Genomic DNA, 17,739 nt, shown 5'->3' on the forward strand with positions numbered 1-17,739 from the left:
GAATATGTCAAAGTAAAATGCAAAATACCGAAAATAGCAAAAAATGAAGAAGAAAAAACAAAAAACCCCCCCGAAAAACCACCACTTATTTTATTCCAAGCTATATTTTTTTGTACGCAAGAAAGATCGAGTCTCAAATTGATCTCGATTCGACGCATGTGAAAGCCTGACACGAGCACGAACTTAAAACTGCATAGAAACATGGCACATATACCTTCAAAGCGATACCCTTCACACGGAGAGCATGGTTTCAAAACAGAACGAAACAGAATGGTCCATGAACTCTATTTATCGGTGGTTTAATGCTAGATTATTCTTTTGTCAAAATAAAATGACTTTTGCAGATAGTTTTATCGAATAAATTTTATCGAAAAAAATAAGTCCAATGGCGGATCCAGAACTTTTCATAGGGGGGTGGGGCTGAATGGCCTAAATGGGGGAGCCCTCCAGTCATGCTTCAGTGATTCCCTATATAATCAACCAAATTTTTCCCATGAAAGGGGGCCCGTGCTCCTAGGCCCCTTGGGTTCGCCTATGAAGTCGGACTACCGGTCACTCATTGGACAAAACCCATATCGTATATGATAGACAGCGACCAACGACTATTACACAAATAAAAGGCTCCTGACTTGGGACATACACACTTAATGTGGCACAACAAAAGAACAAACAAAGAAATCAGTTGATAAAGAGTTATGAGATCGGCACAGAGCACAAGACTAAAGACACAAAGGTACCGATCTACCAGTACTTCTTAAAACTGAAAGCATTGTTTTCCTAAAAACTTTGTTCAGAATTAAAATGAAAAATAAAGGATAACAAACTTGAATTTTTCATCACAGTGTCTTTGTTTATGAACAGCACAGCACCTCTCTTTAAATATTGAAATGTTCTAACTGAAGTATTTGTCTTCATATTCTGTTTAACGGCGTCATGAAAACTTTGAAGAATGGGAAATAAGAAATGTGTCAGAGAGACATCAACCCCGAACAAAGAACAGCAAGCAGCCAAAGGCCACCAATGGGTCTTCAACACTGCGAGAAAATCCCGCACACGGGGCGGTCTTCATAGTTTTAAACAATATCGCTTATTCAGGCATAGTTGGCGACTTTATAATTATTTTATAACGTGAAAACATCGTATAGTTTCATATATGTTTTAAATTCCAATATTTTAATTAATTATGGACAAACGAAAACATTGCAAGTCATATGGTACAGTTTTATTTGTTTAATCATCAAATATATATATATATATATACATTTAAATTAAAAAGTTCCATCGAATAAAATTAACAAAAAAAAAACCGAAAAAAAAGTAAAATAATATTGAAAATAAGATTTTCTACATTTGATGACAGTTCTTGTCCATTCGTTTTTGACGTGTTTTGTCATTTGATTTTGCCATGTGATTATGGACTTTCCGATTAGATTTTCCTTCGAGTTCAGTATTTTTGTTATTTTACTTTTTAATAGGAAAATACAAGATCATACAATTATTGGAATTTTCTAGAATTTCTAATCTTTAAAATATTAAGATTCTACAAATCAACTCGATCATTTTTAATAATGCATCAAGTAAATTAATGCGTTTAATAATATTGTACTGAAGCTTGCTTCGTGTCTGGCAACCATTACTTTAAATAATGAACGTCATCAATCTTTGACAGAACATATTCAAAGACAGATTAAGATTTGATAAACCATAGCTAGCTATTTTATTGTATCTTCTAGTAATGACGGATCACAGACGTCAGATCTTTCATGTATCTCATCGTGATTTCCAGAAAATAGATTTGATATTTAGCGATTACTGACCGCAATGACAAAAGTGAATAAGATAACAACTAATGACGTTACTTCCAGTTCAAAGTTCATACGAACTGTTAGCTGTTGACTATACAAAAGATTTTTTCATTGGTTATTTCACACAAGTTTCAATGTATATTACACAAATCATAGAAAAAACCATTATCAATTCCTCTTCAATTCTTCTGAAGATTTATTTTCATGGTCCATTGGTCAATGTTTAGTATTCTTGGTTAACCCTCTCACATGTGTCTACACCGACTGTGCCGGAGGGACACATATGTCCATGTTTTAATTTTTGCAAGTTTCTGCTAAGTGCTGAATCTTTTTCATATGAAACACTAAAGATCAAACTTGGTTTAATGTTTCATCAATGGGTCCCAAATGTAACGGTCATTATGGCATGACGTCATTGTTTGACAGTCGGAAAGCAAGCCCTTCAATCGACTGTGGAATCGACCGTTGTTGATAATTCGCCATTCTGAAATTGCGTCAATTTCGCGGAAAAAATATTTTTTCTGTTCCTTACTTGCCATTAGGGTCAGGAATACATTTCTTTCGATCTTTTAAGCATGTGTCTTATTATTAAAGTTTATAATACTTAAATTGGCCGTCTTTTAACAATTACGTATATAAATATAAATTATGCGAAATTGTCTGCCTTTTTTTCTTCTTTTATTCACAGATAAACAAAAGATTACAATACTTTATAAAAAAATAATAAAACGTATCTCTAGACTCACAGTTAAAAAAATCAAGTCTAATATTAAGTTACGTTCTATCACCCCTTAGGAAACCCCGCTTGAACCAAATTCCAAAAGTAAGACATCTTTTGACATTGTAGTTTTTGGTCTTACACATCGATGTCAACATGTATATGAACATAATGTACATTATACAGAACATACATTTAGTGTGTTTGTTTGAAAAAAAAAACACTCGCGAGTTCAGCTGTGAACTTGATTTATTATTCTCTTTTAAGTCAGTGAAATGTTTGACGTTAACTAAAACAATAAGGTAAGGCAATCTTAATATAGGATACCGTGCACAACTTTAAGACGACTAAAAAAACTCATTCTTTGTCAATATATTTTTTTTGTGTTGAAGGCATCCTGCAAAAGTAAATCAAATGCAAAAGTCTTGTCCTTTGAACTTAAAAATATTTAATCTCTTTCAGACTTTCATTTTAGGATGTACTTAGGTGATCTTAGGTGAGGTTTTGGAATAAGTGTCAAATGTTCGGAATCCTTGGTGTTTTCCATACCATATGATACAAGGAACAATATTTTGCCCCATAACGCCTATTTATCTTTTAAAATAAGACTTTAAAATCGCTCATAAAAGGTCATTTGACAAAATTTAAGCAGATTCTTGATTTTCTTTCTTTTGATTTGAGACCCAAATAATACTAATACAAATATAAGGTAAAAGTCAAAGTCAGCCTTTTCCCGCCATATTTTATAAATCAAATATCTTGAAATGGAGCTCCATGACCTATCAACATTTTTTGCTAATTTTAATCCTTAACTAATGCTCTTCCAGCTTAAAGTATCAATTTATGAATTTTTGATTCATTTAATTTTACCTAAGATCACCTATATAAGTTCATCCTTAATTACTCTTATTCAAAGCATTTCCATACTGACACGAAGTATGACTTACTTATGACTTGTGATCTAAAACATAATTGTTGATTAAGCACTCAGAAACTGCTCTGAGATACTTTTATAAATATGCATAGTTATTTAATTTTTTTTAAATAGAAGAAAAAAAGTATGAGACCGAGTCTTTCTCGTTCTTATTTATATTCAAGTTCATGATTATAAACCATTTAAATGATTAATTGCTGGTTTAGGCTTTTTTATAATTTGAGTCCATTCTGGCATTCGTTTACTTACTTAGAACTTGAATGGCATCAATGAGACAAAATTTATATATGTTTAGCTTTATCATACAAGGATCGCAAACCAAATTCCTTTTATTTAAAACAATGAAGAATTTACATTGAGAATACTTCGATTATAACCTCTTTTTTTAATAAATGTAAATGAAAAAGATAGGACCAGGTATCAGTAATAAAAAGGAATTCCTGTTTGTGATCATTTTAAGCCTGTCTAGATCCAGTATAATATTCATGCATATTTTGGCTACCTCTTGTATTTATGTAGTAGAAATTTATTTCTGTGCTAATATAATTTGTTGACAGCAGTAAAAATAATATATAAATATTGAAGATTTCTCTTGAAATAATATAATATGGCACAAAGGGCCTATTTCGCTGAGTTCTGCAAAGTGATAAAATGTGTTTCTAATTGTTTTACATACGGTCTTAAGTATCAAAATATATTTAGTAAACTTATTTCAATAATACCCACATGTAAATAACAGCATATGGTGCTTAATATAATAATATATATATATATATATATATATATATATGATAGTACTACTAAGTTTGTTCATGAAAAGTGTCAACAAAAGGGACGTAACTCGTAAATTACTATCGGCAACGCTTCGTCAGAAATATCGTCACATCGAAGTTGCATATTTGCGTATTACAGCGTATTAAGTGGCACAAATTTGACACGGGCCAGTTTTGTAAAAAGCCTGATCACATATTTTAAATTCAGCATAGGTTTCCTAGAAGTTAAGAAAGAAATTTGAACTGATGTGTTGAAAAAACTTGACGCGACGAGTGCCGACCTTTGGTTTGAAGTCTTCGTGTTCTAATTCAGTACGTTTAATCAAAACAATTTGTATGCGAGAACTTCTAAAAAGTATACACAATTGGCATTTGTAACGAACAGCATGCTTTGATTTCATTTAATATGATATTTTGGAGGAAATAGAGTCGTTTCAATTGACGAAAAAATTACAAAAAAAATTGCCCAAATATGGTAGTTACATGACTTTCATTGTTAATGGGGTCAAACCGGGGTTAGCTTTCCGACTTTTGACATCTAACGTCACAGACGTCAAGCTGTCGTATTTTCTGGCACGCGAAATGCAACCTTGAAAATTAACTGATAGCAAGAGGGTTAAGTCAGTTTCTTAGAAAATATAAGCAATAGGTCAATTATATTCGGTGTATTGATTCCTATTGAACGATTGTAAGGTGTACATGTATTTCTTGTTTGGTTTCTATGACATTGACTTTGTTTTCTTGGATCATGTTAAGTTTATGTGATAGTTGTAGTAAAGCTTTATATTGAGGACTATCAAGATGATATCAATGGTTAGTAAAGAAGGCGAGACATTTCAGCGTGTGCACTCTTGTTATTCATTCCTCAAAAGTTGCAAAACAAAAAGCACTCTATAATTTCTGAATTTACAGTAATTGAAAGTAGCAATTAAAACAATCATCTTTCCAGCTGATATGTTTGGGTTGTGTTTTTGGATGTGAGGGGAGGGGTGATATTGCCGAAATTCTTTACTATAAATAAATAAGTGACCAGAAAATGTTACTGTTGAATATTGTTGAAGACATAGTAAACACACATTATATATGTATATATATTAGGAGCTACCCCTTAAAACAATACAAAACATAATTGGTATTGTTATTTTTGTTTAAAACTTAATTACATACAGTTTCAGTGCTATTAGCCATGATTTATATTATACAGTCTGAGTGTGACAATTACATTATATAAATAACACAGCTTAGAGGGTGATAGAGCAGATTGTTACCCCGAGAAGACATTGTCAACCGCGGCGAAGAGACAACTCGACCATAGAACAGACAACAGCAGAAGGTCACCAACAGGTCTTCAATGCAACGAGAAATTCCCGCACCCGGAGGCGACCTGTAGCTGGCCCCTAAACAAATATATATACTAGTTCAGTGATAATGAACGCCATACTAAAAACAAGAAACTAGAATTAAAAATAATACAAGACTAACAAAGGCCAGAGGCTCATGAATTGGGACAGGCGCAAAAATGCGGCGGGGTTAAACATGTTTATGAGATCTCAACCCTCCCCCTATACCTCTAGCCAATGTAAAAAAGTAAACGCATAACAATAAGTATTTTCTATGACGTCACGTACATATAACAACGTTACTAGTATTACAAAAATCAACAGAAGTGAAGCAAGATGTTTTAGATTTTTTATTTTGACAGTCAAATAATAGAATCTGAGCCAAAACGTAGAAATTAAGCATTTTATTTAACAACTTGATGTTAATTCAATTCATTGTCCTGTAAATTATCGATTTTTTATTGGTCTAGACGAGAAGGTGACATTAAAAAAAAATTGTCACCCTCTCAGCCATGTGATAGAGTAAATCAACACCCTCGTATTAGCCAATCAAAATATGGCATTTTAAGATGAAGTATAATAACAACAATCATTAGGGTACATTGTATTCATAAAATCGATTGTGAGAATATGGGTCATCCTTTAGCTAGCTCACTTCAATTCCATGTAAAATTGTTATATAAAAGTAAAAGACATGCTATATTCTAAAACATCCTCTAATATATTTACTCCTTATACCTGTACTTAAAATTATTGGGGTTTTTGATACATAAAGATGGACCTTGGTGGACAATTAATTCCTCCAAGTAGTCATATTAGTGTTATCACTAGCTGGTCTGCACTGAGGTTGTGAGTAGAAAATTTGCATGTGGCAGATGAGCTAGACTAATCTTAATTAACCAGTATCGTCAGTTTTCCTACAGAGGGAAGGTAGTTCTCTCTGGGCTCTCTGACCTCCTCCACCAATAAAAACTGACTGCCACAAAATAGCACAAAACTGCTGATAGGACACCAATCAATCAATCTATAGACCTCATACAATGTAAGTTTAAATGTCAGTGGCTCATAATACTTTATTATTTCGTAATTTTTCCTACTGTTAGATTTCTAATGAAATATTAGATATTAAGGTTGTGCAATGGAGTGTGACACATTGATAAAAATAAAATTGTTTTTTTAATTTATTTTATTTACAAAAAAAGGTATTTACATATATGCAATATGAATGTCTTTCTATTGTTGCTATTGCTATTTTATATATATTCAATTTGCTGTTTTTACTGGATATTTCATTATATTCTCGCCACTCAGTGGTCCTGGAACAATGTTTCAGACCTCTTTTGCCATTGCTGCTAAAAACAAACTAGGACATTGTACATTTACAGCGCAAGCTGAGGCCTAGTTTAACAAATGAATTACCCGAGTATATTAACTATATATATGTTAACATATATGCTCTAAAGATAGTCTTTTGAAAATATGAATTGTGAATGTATCACACAATCCGATTTTATTTTATAAGTTTTCAACATTTTCCCTGCAATATCTCTAACAACTGGAGGTATCCACTAAAGATGTTCTTTTGCAAATATGAAGCGTACATGTATCAAACAATCTGAATATTAATGCTTTTAAGATTCTAGATTGTTATTTTCATCCTTTTTTCGGCCATATCGTTTACGTCTGACGTTTGATGTTTTTGGTTTTGGTGAATTGGGTGGCATAGGAATAAATTGTGCGGATGGCATAGGAATATGTTGTGTCTTGATATTCGTTCCAGAGAGGATTTTTATAATTTGCCAATCTGAAGAAAGAGTTTCTGTTGGTTGACATTGGTTTCCGTTCGTTATGCAACCTGGAATAAGTTTTTTTACAAATGTTTTCATTGTTGATTTCAATGTACCACCATTTTCTCCTGCATCTTGAATATCATCTATTGTACTACCTGAGCTCGAGCTCTGAATGTCATATACGGTATTACTTTGAATGACTGCAATATGCTGGTCGTGCAGTTTCTTGAATATTTCTATCACTTTGCTGTCACTCATATTTTCGATGACAGGAAACAGATCATTTTCTTGCACCTGATAAAACCCTATCAGTTCGTTATCACCCAGCTTGTGAAAGATGTCTTCAGTTGGATATTTATCATCCACTGCAATTTTCATCATAGTATGATATTGGTCTTGTTCTAAATGGCTGACCGATTTTTCTCTTTCTGTCTGCTCTCTAACATTCCTGTTTTGTTTTCTTGTGGTATCATTTGAAGCTGTTGTCCTATCGGCATACTGTTGTGTTGATGTAGACATTTTATTGGAAGCTGTTGTCTCAACAGTCTGCTTTGGTGCTGGTTTGGACATTTTATTGAAACCTGTTGTCTCAACAGTCTGCTCAGGTCCCGGTTTGGACATTTTATTGAAAGCTGTTGTCATATTAGTCTGCTTTTGTGCTGGGTCTGATATTTCATTGGAATATGTTGTCTCATCAGCCTGCTGTTGTGTTGAGTTAGACATTTTACTGGAAGCTTTTGTCCCATCAGTCTGCTCTGGTGCTGATCTAGACATTTTATTGGAAGTTGTTGACGCATCAGCCATCTGTTGTGTTGATTTAGACATTTTATTGGAATATGTTGTCTTATCAGTCTGCTCTGGTACTGATCTAGACATTTTATGGGAAGCTTTTGTCTCATCAGTCTGCTCTTGTGCTGATTTATATATTGTATTGGCGGCTTTTGTTGCAATTGCCTGCTCTTGTGCTGATCTAAACATTTTATTGGCGGCTTTTGTCTCATCTGCCTGCTGTTGTGCTGGTTTAGACATTTTATTGGAAGCTTTTGTCTCATCAACCTCTTGTTGTGTTGATTTATACATTTTATTGAAAGCAGTTGTCTCACCAGTCTGCTCTTGTGTTGGTTTAGATTTTTTTTTGGAAGTTTTTGTCTCATCGGCCTTCTGTGTAGCTGATAAAGGCATTGATTTCACGACTTCCCTTTCACATTTCTTTTCCTTGCTCATCTTTTTTAAAATCAATATGTTTTTTAAATTATCTTGCCAATTATGAATTTGATCTGGTGCTGGGTACCTGTCCGGTCTTTCCATTTCTGTTTGCTTTTTGACATTCCTTTTTTGTGTTCTTGTGGTACAATATTTTTTAGTAACGATTTTGCTTACTTTATCACTTTTGCTTTTTGGTATATAACAATTTTTACCAGATGACTTATGCAGCCTGGAAAATCGGTACTTTCTCTCAGAGATGTGGTAATCTTTACCAGATGTCTTTTGCAACCTAAACGTTTGAAACTTGTTTTCCCATTTTACCCTTCTCAAAGCAAATTCTGAGTTCATATTTAAAGTTCCACCGTTTGCTGTTATAGACTTTGATTGCGTTGGAATAACTCTATTTTTCTCTTTCTTTTCATTACTGATCTTATTAATAATATATCTCTCTTTCATATTTTGTGGCAATGCATGAATTTGATCTGGTTTTGGGTATCTGTCTGATTTTTCTCTGTCTGTTTGCTTTCCTATATTCATGTTTTGTTTTCTTGTGGTGCAGTATCTTTTATAAACCATTTTGCTAACTTTATCTCTTTTGCTTTTAGGGATATAGCATTTTTGACCAGATGAAATGTGCAGCCTGGAAAATCGGTACTTTCTATCACTGGCGTAGTTATTGTTACGAGATGCGTTTTGCAGCCTTAAAGTTGGGTACTTGCTTTTCCAGTTTACCCTTTTAGAACCTATTTCTGCGCTCATGTCTAAAATTTCATTGGAAGAATTTGTCTCAGCTAGTTGCTGTGTTGCTGGTTTAGACGTTGATTCTGTTGACATATTAACTTTACTTTTATATTTATTTTCATCCCTGATCTTGTTTACAATTAATGTCTTTTTTATGTTTTGTGGCAAGATCTGTAATGGTGGAAGCAGTTTTGGAGTGCCAGGACGATAAGTGAAAGGGTGTTCTTGCATGCATGTTTTCTTTTTGTCAGGTAATAATGCTGGTAGTTTAAGAGTAGTGTCAGAGCGTTCTTTCGCGTATAGCATGTTCTTGTTTGGTAACAATGGTTGGCGTTTTAGAGACTCGGAGTACGAATCTTCCACGTATTTCATCTTCTTGTTTAGTAGCAGTAGTGGTAGTTTTACTGGAGTAGAGGACGACTTTTCCTCGTATTCTATTTTCTTGTTAGCTAGCAATGGTGGCAGCTTTACTTGAACAGGAATTTTCGATCTCTTAGCATGCTTTTTGAGCTCGTTCCTTTGTGTGTCCTTCTTTCTAGAACCATTTTCAGTTTTCTTGCTTTCTATAGATAGTTCAAACATATTACACTCAATTTCAAATTCATGATTCAGAAAACTAAGTTCTGATTCGGACCTACGACATGCGCAGCAAGAGTCAACACACTCGCCTGTAATACACTTGTCGGATTCTAGTTTATTTTCATGAATTTGTGTCATCACGTTTGTTTTACCAGTTCTCCCAAAATATAACGTGGTGTCATCAATAATGGCAGTGTTGGCTTCGATCATTTGTCTTTTATACTTGTTTAAGCTACCATTTGATGAAATCAAAAGTTCCTTGTTGAAAAGTTTGTAATGTTCGCGTTTGACGTCAAGAATGAATTGTAGAAAAGGATTTGGAATTCTTGAGCGGTTGCTCTTTTCAATTGTCTTGTAAACATTTTTCAGGGTTTTCTGTTTATCAAGAAGAAAGTGTTTCTGTTTCCTTAAGTAATGCAGCTTATCTTTCATAGAAGTTTGTAGATTGTGCATGCGTCGCTTCATGACATGTCTGTCAGCCTCTTTAAAATCGATCCATTGTTCTATTTCTTGTCTGAGCCTATTCTCGGAAAGTTTGCTTGGTTGCATGTTTTGTAGTTTGGTTGAGGCTGTTTGGATTGCTTCCTCTTTTTCTTGAATTAAACACTTCCAGTTGGCAAACAATCTGAAACAGTTATTTTTGTTCTTAACGTAATTTATAGCGACTCGCTTCATAAAATAGCGCTTCTTAATCATGATACTAGTACATTGCGTCATTTTAGCACAGAAATCAGTTGTATAGTAGAACTGGACTCTTATCAAAAAACCAGAAAGTAGTGGCTACCTGAACTAACCCATTAAAACATAAAGTATGGCCATTCCCAATTTATGACCCTGAAGGAGTGACAATACGAATGCAAAACCATGTATAATTTTAAGAGGATAACCTAATATGTTACCCTGTGTAACATGACTTCATGTCGATATACAATGTGGTATACCATTATTATCAGGCTTTTCCGATTTTCTTATATTTCTATTATTAAGTTATTAGACATCTATCAACTCGACGGCATTGTTCGTTTTTCTGATTTTTTCGTCTGTATCATTGTCTCTTGCTTAAAGTCATATGAAACCTCAAATTAAAAAAAATGATGCATGTGTTTTCTATAACTAAATGAATAGTTTTCATTATTAAACTTATGTATATATACTTTTTTTTTAATTGCTTACTTCCAGGAAGCAATTAGCCGGCATATTTTTCGTATGCAAAGTGACCTTAGCGTGACCCGTCTCGTAAAAATCCGGTGATCGCAATACGCATGGTTTTCTCATTGAAATAATATATTGTCTGATTGTACATGTTATACACGTGCTCAATATCCATGCTTCTTTGTTGATTGTTTACTATAAGGTGACAATCGGTAAACTTCGGCTTCAAAACACGATAGCCGCCATATTTTCACATAATCACAGACAGAGAGAAAAACAATTGACGATTATACGATATGTTTGCGTAAAAAATGATAAAATCGTGCACAACAGACCAAGTTTATGATAAATACATGATTTGGTTCAAGAATTGAATAAGCATTATTTTTCAACAGTCACTCGTTTCATATGACTTTATTTTTGTAAATTTCATTTAGTTTGAAATTTCATATCCGGTTTGGGAGGTTTTATTTTGTCGAAGATATACCATTGTCGTAAGGATACGGTAAGGTAATTATTATACGGTATGTTTTGCTGTACTTTATGGTTTAAGGACCTTTTGTTTTTTTACAGAGAATTGAATTTGATATGGTCTCATATTCTATATTTGTACAGAGAAAAACTAGAGAAAACTTACTCATTTCCATTCCTGTCCACGTTTTCCACTGTATCATACTCTATCTTGAATTTCTGGCTTCTTAATCCGACTACAAAATACACAAAGCTTTGTATTAGTTAATGATGTGGTATTAATGAGTTGGAAATATATGTTAATGAAATGATGAAATAGCACTACAACGAATACTATTACTAGTAAATGAAGAAAGAAAAGACATATATAAGTCAATATACAGGTTAAAATATATCTGTACAATGCCAAACTCCAGTTAAGAAAATTTGTTCACTAAAAAGATACACTATTTTAGAACTGTCATCAACACTTTACCGAAAGGACAAAAACATGAAATATAACTGAGCATTGCAAATGGCTAGGTTCTAGACATAGCACAGGCATATCAGTGGGGGATCGACAAGAAAAAGGGAGATTGGAACCCTATTTAAAGGCATTGGTCGTCAAACAAAATGGGTTCCAAACCCCGGACCACCCCATCCCCCTTTGGACCCCCCATTGGAGGTTATAGAAATAGGGATGAAACCATGCTGTTCCATACTGTAATACTTGCCGCTGTATTTCGGTATCGATTTTATACATCAACGTTATGTACTATATTTTTACAAGTATTCAAATCATATTAACGCTTTAGTCTTATAACAGCACGGAGTTACATGTTTATAATTCGAAGACGATATTTGTAATTAATATGTACGAGATATGCTTTCGTTTTATTGTGCACCTTTATTGTTTTAGTAATATTCCTGTTTGAAGAATGAAGTGAGATAATACGTTTATCAGAAGTTGCATGTCACTTCGGCCTAGAAAATGTGTTTATGATCCTTACATTGTTGCAGACATTTTATTTGGCCGGTTTGGGGTAGGGGGAGGGGTGTAGAAACTGCACACTGATCGAACCAAAAAGATTATATGTAGAATATGAACTATACACACGGAACGTCTGGTAAAGCCGCTCCATCAATCATTACCTTATTTCCAAGTTTATATACCTATCTCTCGAAAAATTGTGTACCTTTCCCCAGCAAAACAAAAATGAATTTTTGTTACCGTTTTCGGGAAAGTCCGATTTAAACTACTACACCGAAATAAAAAAACATAAAAAAGGCATAGGAATCCCGTTCTAATCAAGCTCTCGATTAAAACAATTAGTCCACCGGGTGAGCAAACAAACCCAAGAAGGAATAACGCGCGATGAAGTGGCTCCTTAAACTTACTTCTTTCTGTCGTCTTCTTGTGCACAGCCTGCTTTGTATGTGCCATATTTTCGACTTTATCACTACAAAAGAGAAAAAAAATATTTTGTTTTCATATTTCCTCAGCTTAAAATGGCAAGGAATCATTACTTGAAGAAGACCGTATAAAACAATGATGTGTTGTATTATGGAGGTATATATCTGTGGTACTTTATGCTCTTTACAAGAAGATACAAAATATCTCACTCCCGATTGATTTACAGTTAAAATTATTTGATGCATTGGTGGTTCCTATTTTGACCTATTCCTCGGAAATATGGGGGTTTGAAAATAAAAATAATACTGAAAAAATACATCTACAGTTTTGTAAGCGCATTTTGGGGTGCGATCCTCTACGCCAAATTTTATGGTGCATGGAGAACTTGGAAGATTTCCACTTGAACTGCAGATCAACTTACAAATGGTATGTTTTTGGCACAAGCTTGCAACAAGTGATAAAAAGATATCGGGTAAACTGTATAAGTTACTTTGGTACATGCATTAGCATGAAGGTTATAATTTCAAATGGTTTAACTATGTAAAATCTGTGTTTAATGACTGTGGCTTTTGTGAAATATAATTTATAATATTTCGGAGTAGTTGATTGTAATCATATTAAAATTAATGTACGGCAGCGTCTCCAGGACCAGTTTATTCAAAAATGGTTCTCTGATATAAACAACTCTTCAAAGGAGGGCCCGGGGGGGGGGGGGGGGGATTTTATTTACACTTTAAAGAAGAGTTCTGCTTAGAACCATATATCTGTTAAAATTAAGGTGGGGTCATAGAGTAAATATATGTAAATTAAGGGTATGTAATACAAAGTTTCCCATTGAAACAGGGAGATGGAGAAATGTACCACGAAATGAGAGAATTTGTCCATGTTGTAAAGCTGGTCTTGGGAATGTGTACCACTATATATGTATATGTACCAATTGTGAAGTTAAAGATTTAAGGGGGAAGTTCATACCTCCATATTATTTAGAATATCCAAATGTTAAAAAGGTACTGGGCATGCTTAAATATTGTGATAATAATGTGCTGTCTAAGTTGTCAGTTTTTATTCAAAAGGTAGAAAAGATGCTTGTCTGATTTAAAATTGCAATAAACAAAGATTTATTTCTGAAGATGTATAGATTAAAAATGTATACTGTATGTATTATGAACTATGTATACTGTATGTATTATGAACTATGTTGTAATTTATATTGTGTATAATATGCTCCTGTTACGCAGTCTTCTGCGGCTGAGTTTTCTTTAATAAAATAAACTATGTAAAGGTATTACATATAGCGTTTATATTTTAGTTTGGGATAAAAAAAAAAAGTCTGTTTGCTAGACAAATATAGAGACATGCTACCTCGTTGACCAATAGTTCAAGATATCTTTACAAGACTATTTTGCTAATTAGTCATTATATTTACCATTATGTTTTCATAAAACTATCGCACAGTTTTATAATGAAGCTAATAAATTGTTTACTTTTGACATCAGTTTTTTAACTAACCGACAATTTGTTTTACATGTTTCTAGTCAAATCATAAAAAAACTAGTCTCGTCATTATATGTAGACCCAGTAGTAGTAGCATATTTTTTTTTATACTATTCTTATTATATTATCTTGCTATCTACATTTTTCACTTTGATTTAGTTGTAGTCAAAGTTTAAAGCGCTGATTTTCTTTTTCTTTTAACTGGAGGAGCATCCTTTCGGTGCTGTTATTTAATTCGCGTTCTTGTAAGGCTGCATGTGGTTCTACTTACACTATTAATAATAGTAATAAAGTAATATTATGAAACATTAGGTATAGTTCTCTTTTTTTTTTTAATATACATACATTATTAAAATTAGCATAAATTAACTTAAACTATGCTTACCGATCCTTTTTCATTCTTTCTTCCACAACTTTACGTATACACGGATTGAAATAATCTAATATATGTTTGCTTCTTTTATAATCACTCCTTACTGCGACAGATGAAACTGTGTAGTGAGGAATAGGAGGTGCCGTCACTTTGACAACGTTTCTTCTATTATGACGTCACGCTACCGTGACCTTTACCATACATGCGCTGACAAATCTTTTATCTTGTTATATATTGCAATGCACACGTTTAGGTTTTACGTGTGTCAAGTGAGGGCCCTCATGGGGTTTTTGATTATGTGATTACTTGGCCGTTTTTTTAATGATTATTTGATTATTAAGCCAAATATTTCATGATTATTTGATTACCTAGGACTGTATTTTTAGTTTATGATTATTTGATTACTAAAGATAAGCAAATATTTAATGATTATGTGATTATATTGGCAAAAAAATGGTGATTATGTGATTACTAGGACCCCCCCCCCCCCCATGAGGGGCCTCTCAAGTTAGTATTGTAAATTTTGTATAGTACTGCAAAAAAGTTTTTATCCGCGGAAAACTCACCTACCAGTAATTTGCAGAAGATAAGATCGATTCAGACAATTAGAAAATAGGGAATCCATTCCACGGACCCCCTATTCATCCGCCAATAAAAATTGAACACTCGAAAATCATAAATCGATTATAACAGACAATACCATGAACAAAAAGAAAAATGATTTAAAAGACAAACAAAAGTTAGCAAACATTACAAAGAAAGCTAAAGTAGCAGCCCGAACTCCACAAAAAACAAATTGATGCCGTGGTATGACTGTTATTCTTAATGAATCCGAAAAATAATGTTTGTTGCTGCTTTTTATTATTAATTTGCATGCTGCATGTCTTGTTTTATTTGCTAATACATATGTTTTTATATTCGGTGAAAAGCTCATTTAAAGCTTATGTTTTTACTGTTTGTCAATATGCCGAATCAAAATAAAGTTTTACTTACTTAATCCGAAGTTTTGAAATAAAAGTTCATGTACTGCAAAAAATAATAATACAAAAACATTACTTATTGGTTTGTTTTCCAATCAATTAATTCGTTCTTTCGTTCCTTAAAAAATATACACATGATTTGTACCACTCATAATTAACATGCGTCTCATTGGCGGATCCAGAACTTTTCATAAAGGGGGGGGGGGGAGGGGCAGACTGACCTAGAAAGGGGGGTCCAGTTATGCTTCAGTGATTCCAATTTTTTTCCACGAAGGGGTTGTCCACCACCTGGATCCAGCAAATTAATATGCATATTCAGGACGACAACATGCTAATGGAATTGAATATTAACCCTGATTCGTACTAGACAGACACCCTGAGCCGGATGTTTAACGTGCTAGTTCACAAGGTAACTGTCCTCAGGATGACATTACTACCACCTTACCCAAACACATTATTTTGACTCCGAGCCGAACAGTCTTTACTCTTACTCCTTAATACCACGTGCTTAGTGGAGAAGCAGTAAATATCAATTATAAAGTCTTTGGTTTGACACGGTCAGGGTTTGAACCAATGGCCTCCTGCATTACACGCTACCACGAGACAATGGAGGTGGTGTTTTAATTGAGAATATAATAGTCTAAAGTATTTATTTCAATTCTCCTCTTTTATGTAGTATATATTTTTAAATACTAGTATAACGTGAAAAAGATGAAAAATAAGTGTAAACAGTACCAGCCCTCTTAGCAATTCAAGAAGTCATTTCTTGTTTCTGCCCCTCCCTCTTTTCCATCCACTAGTTTAGAAACAAAAATATTGCAAATGTTTGCACCCCCCCCCCCCCCCCCCCACACACACACACACAAACACATTTAAGTCCATTCCTGCGCCACTGTCCGTACTTCCTTTAATTTATGATTATAACAAAAATAGGAAATATTAGGAATGAAGGTTTTAAAGTAACGGGAGCTAGATTATGCAAAAGTGTAAAGTTGGTCAAATCGACTTTAAACTAAGTACACGTACACGTTCTTTATTAAAGATTACTAGGTTTGATCATGATTATTTAAGTACGGTTTTGACCCAAAATTTACTGATCGTTATTGAAATATGACATTGTGATCAATCGAAGAACTTATTATTCAGCAAAGCCTTGTCTAATCAGAGAACACTAAAAACAGAAAAGATTAGATAAAAGGAATTTTAGATGTCCGGCTTAATGAAACGTTGTATTAGATACGCGAATAACTAATATCTGTGTTAAAATGAAATTGCATTTAGTCTTCCTACTGAAAATGATTGTCATTTTCAAAGGACGTTTCGTGTTATTGCAGGTCTTCGATTTTTATGCATGATTAGGTTGACATGTTTTCTTATTGTTTGCTAGCTTGCTGCATCTTATTGTTTGCTGGATTATTGTTCGCTAGCTTGATGGATCTTATTATTGGCTTGCTTATCATCTTTCCCATCGAACTAGAGATAAAGGATACTATAGACACAGTTAAGTCTGCCTCATATCTTGACTTACATCTAGAAATTGACAATGAGGGTCGGTTGAAAACAAAACTTTACGACAAAAGAGATGATTTCAGCTTCTCAACTGTGAACTTTCCATTTCTATGTAACAACATTACAACAGCGCCTACATACGGAGTATATATCTCCCAGTTGATACGATATTCCAGGGCTTGTATATCCTATCATGGTTTCCTTAATAGATGATTGCTGCTTACAAGGAAGCTGTTAAATCAAGAGTTCCAAACGGTGAAGTTGAAATCATCCCTTCGTATATTTTAGGGACACCATCACGAGTTGGTTGGCCGTTATGGAATAACCGTTTCACAGATGATAACGGATATGTTCCTTATGTCGTAACTACAATATCCTACCCTTTTCACGAATGTGACCTACCGAATTATGATGTTATAACATAAGCAACACGACGGGTGCCACATGTGGAGCAGGACATGCTTACCCTTCCGGAGCACCT

General features: G+C 33.8%; 1 protein-coding gene across 1 annotated transcript; it reads right to left on the reverse strand.

The window, feature by feature from the left end:
* Positions 1 to 6,738: 6,738 nt before the first annotated feature.
* Positions 6,739 to 14,918, reverse strand: LOC139512330 (uncharacterized). The gene is made up of 4 exons (XM_071299862.1): positions 14,782 to 14,918; positions 12,887 to 12,948; positions 11,676 to 11,745; positions 6,739 to 10,511 (listed from the first exon to the last, which is right to left on the reverse strand). Exons 1-4 carry the CDS (start codon positions 14,793 to 14,795, stop codon positions 7,202 to 7,204), a joined length of 3,456 nt encoding a protein of 1,151 aa, XP_071155963.1. The 5' UTR covers positions 14,796 to 14,918; the 3' UTR covers positions 6,739 to 7,201.
* Between the last annotated feature and the right edge of the window lie 2,821 nt (positions 14,919 to 17,739).

This window comes from Mytilus edulis, chromosome 1 (assembly GCF_963676685.1).
Source record: "Mytilus edulis chromosome 1, xbMytEdul2.2, whole genome shotgun sequence".
NCBI lineage: Eukaryota > Metazoa > Mollusca > Bivalvia > Mytilida > Mytilidae > Mytilus > Mytilus edulis.

Coding starts and splice junctions, on each gene's coding strand:
- LOC139512330 (XM_071299862.1), bottom strand. Junction 11,746..12,886: donor CAAGAAGACGACAGAAAGAA/GTAAGTTTAAGG, acceptor TGTATTTTGTAG/TCGGATTAAGAAGCCAGAAA. Junction 10,512..11,675: donor GTGGACAGGAATGGAAATGA/GTAAGTTTTCTC, acceptor TAACTGTTTCAG/ATTGTTTGCCAACTGGAAGT.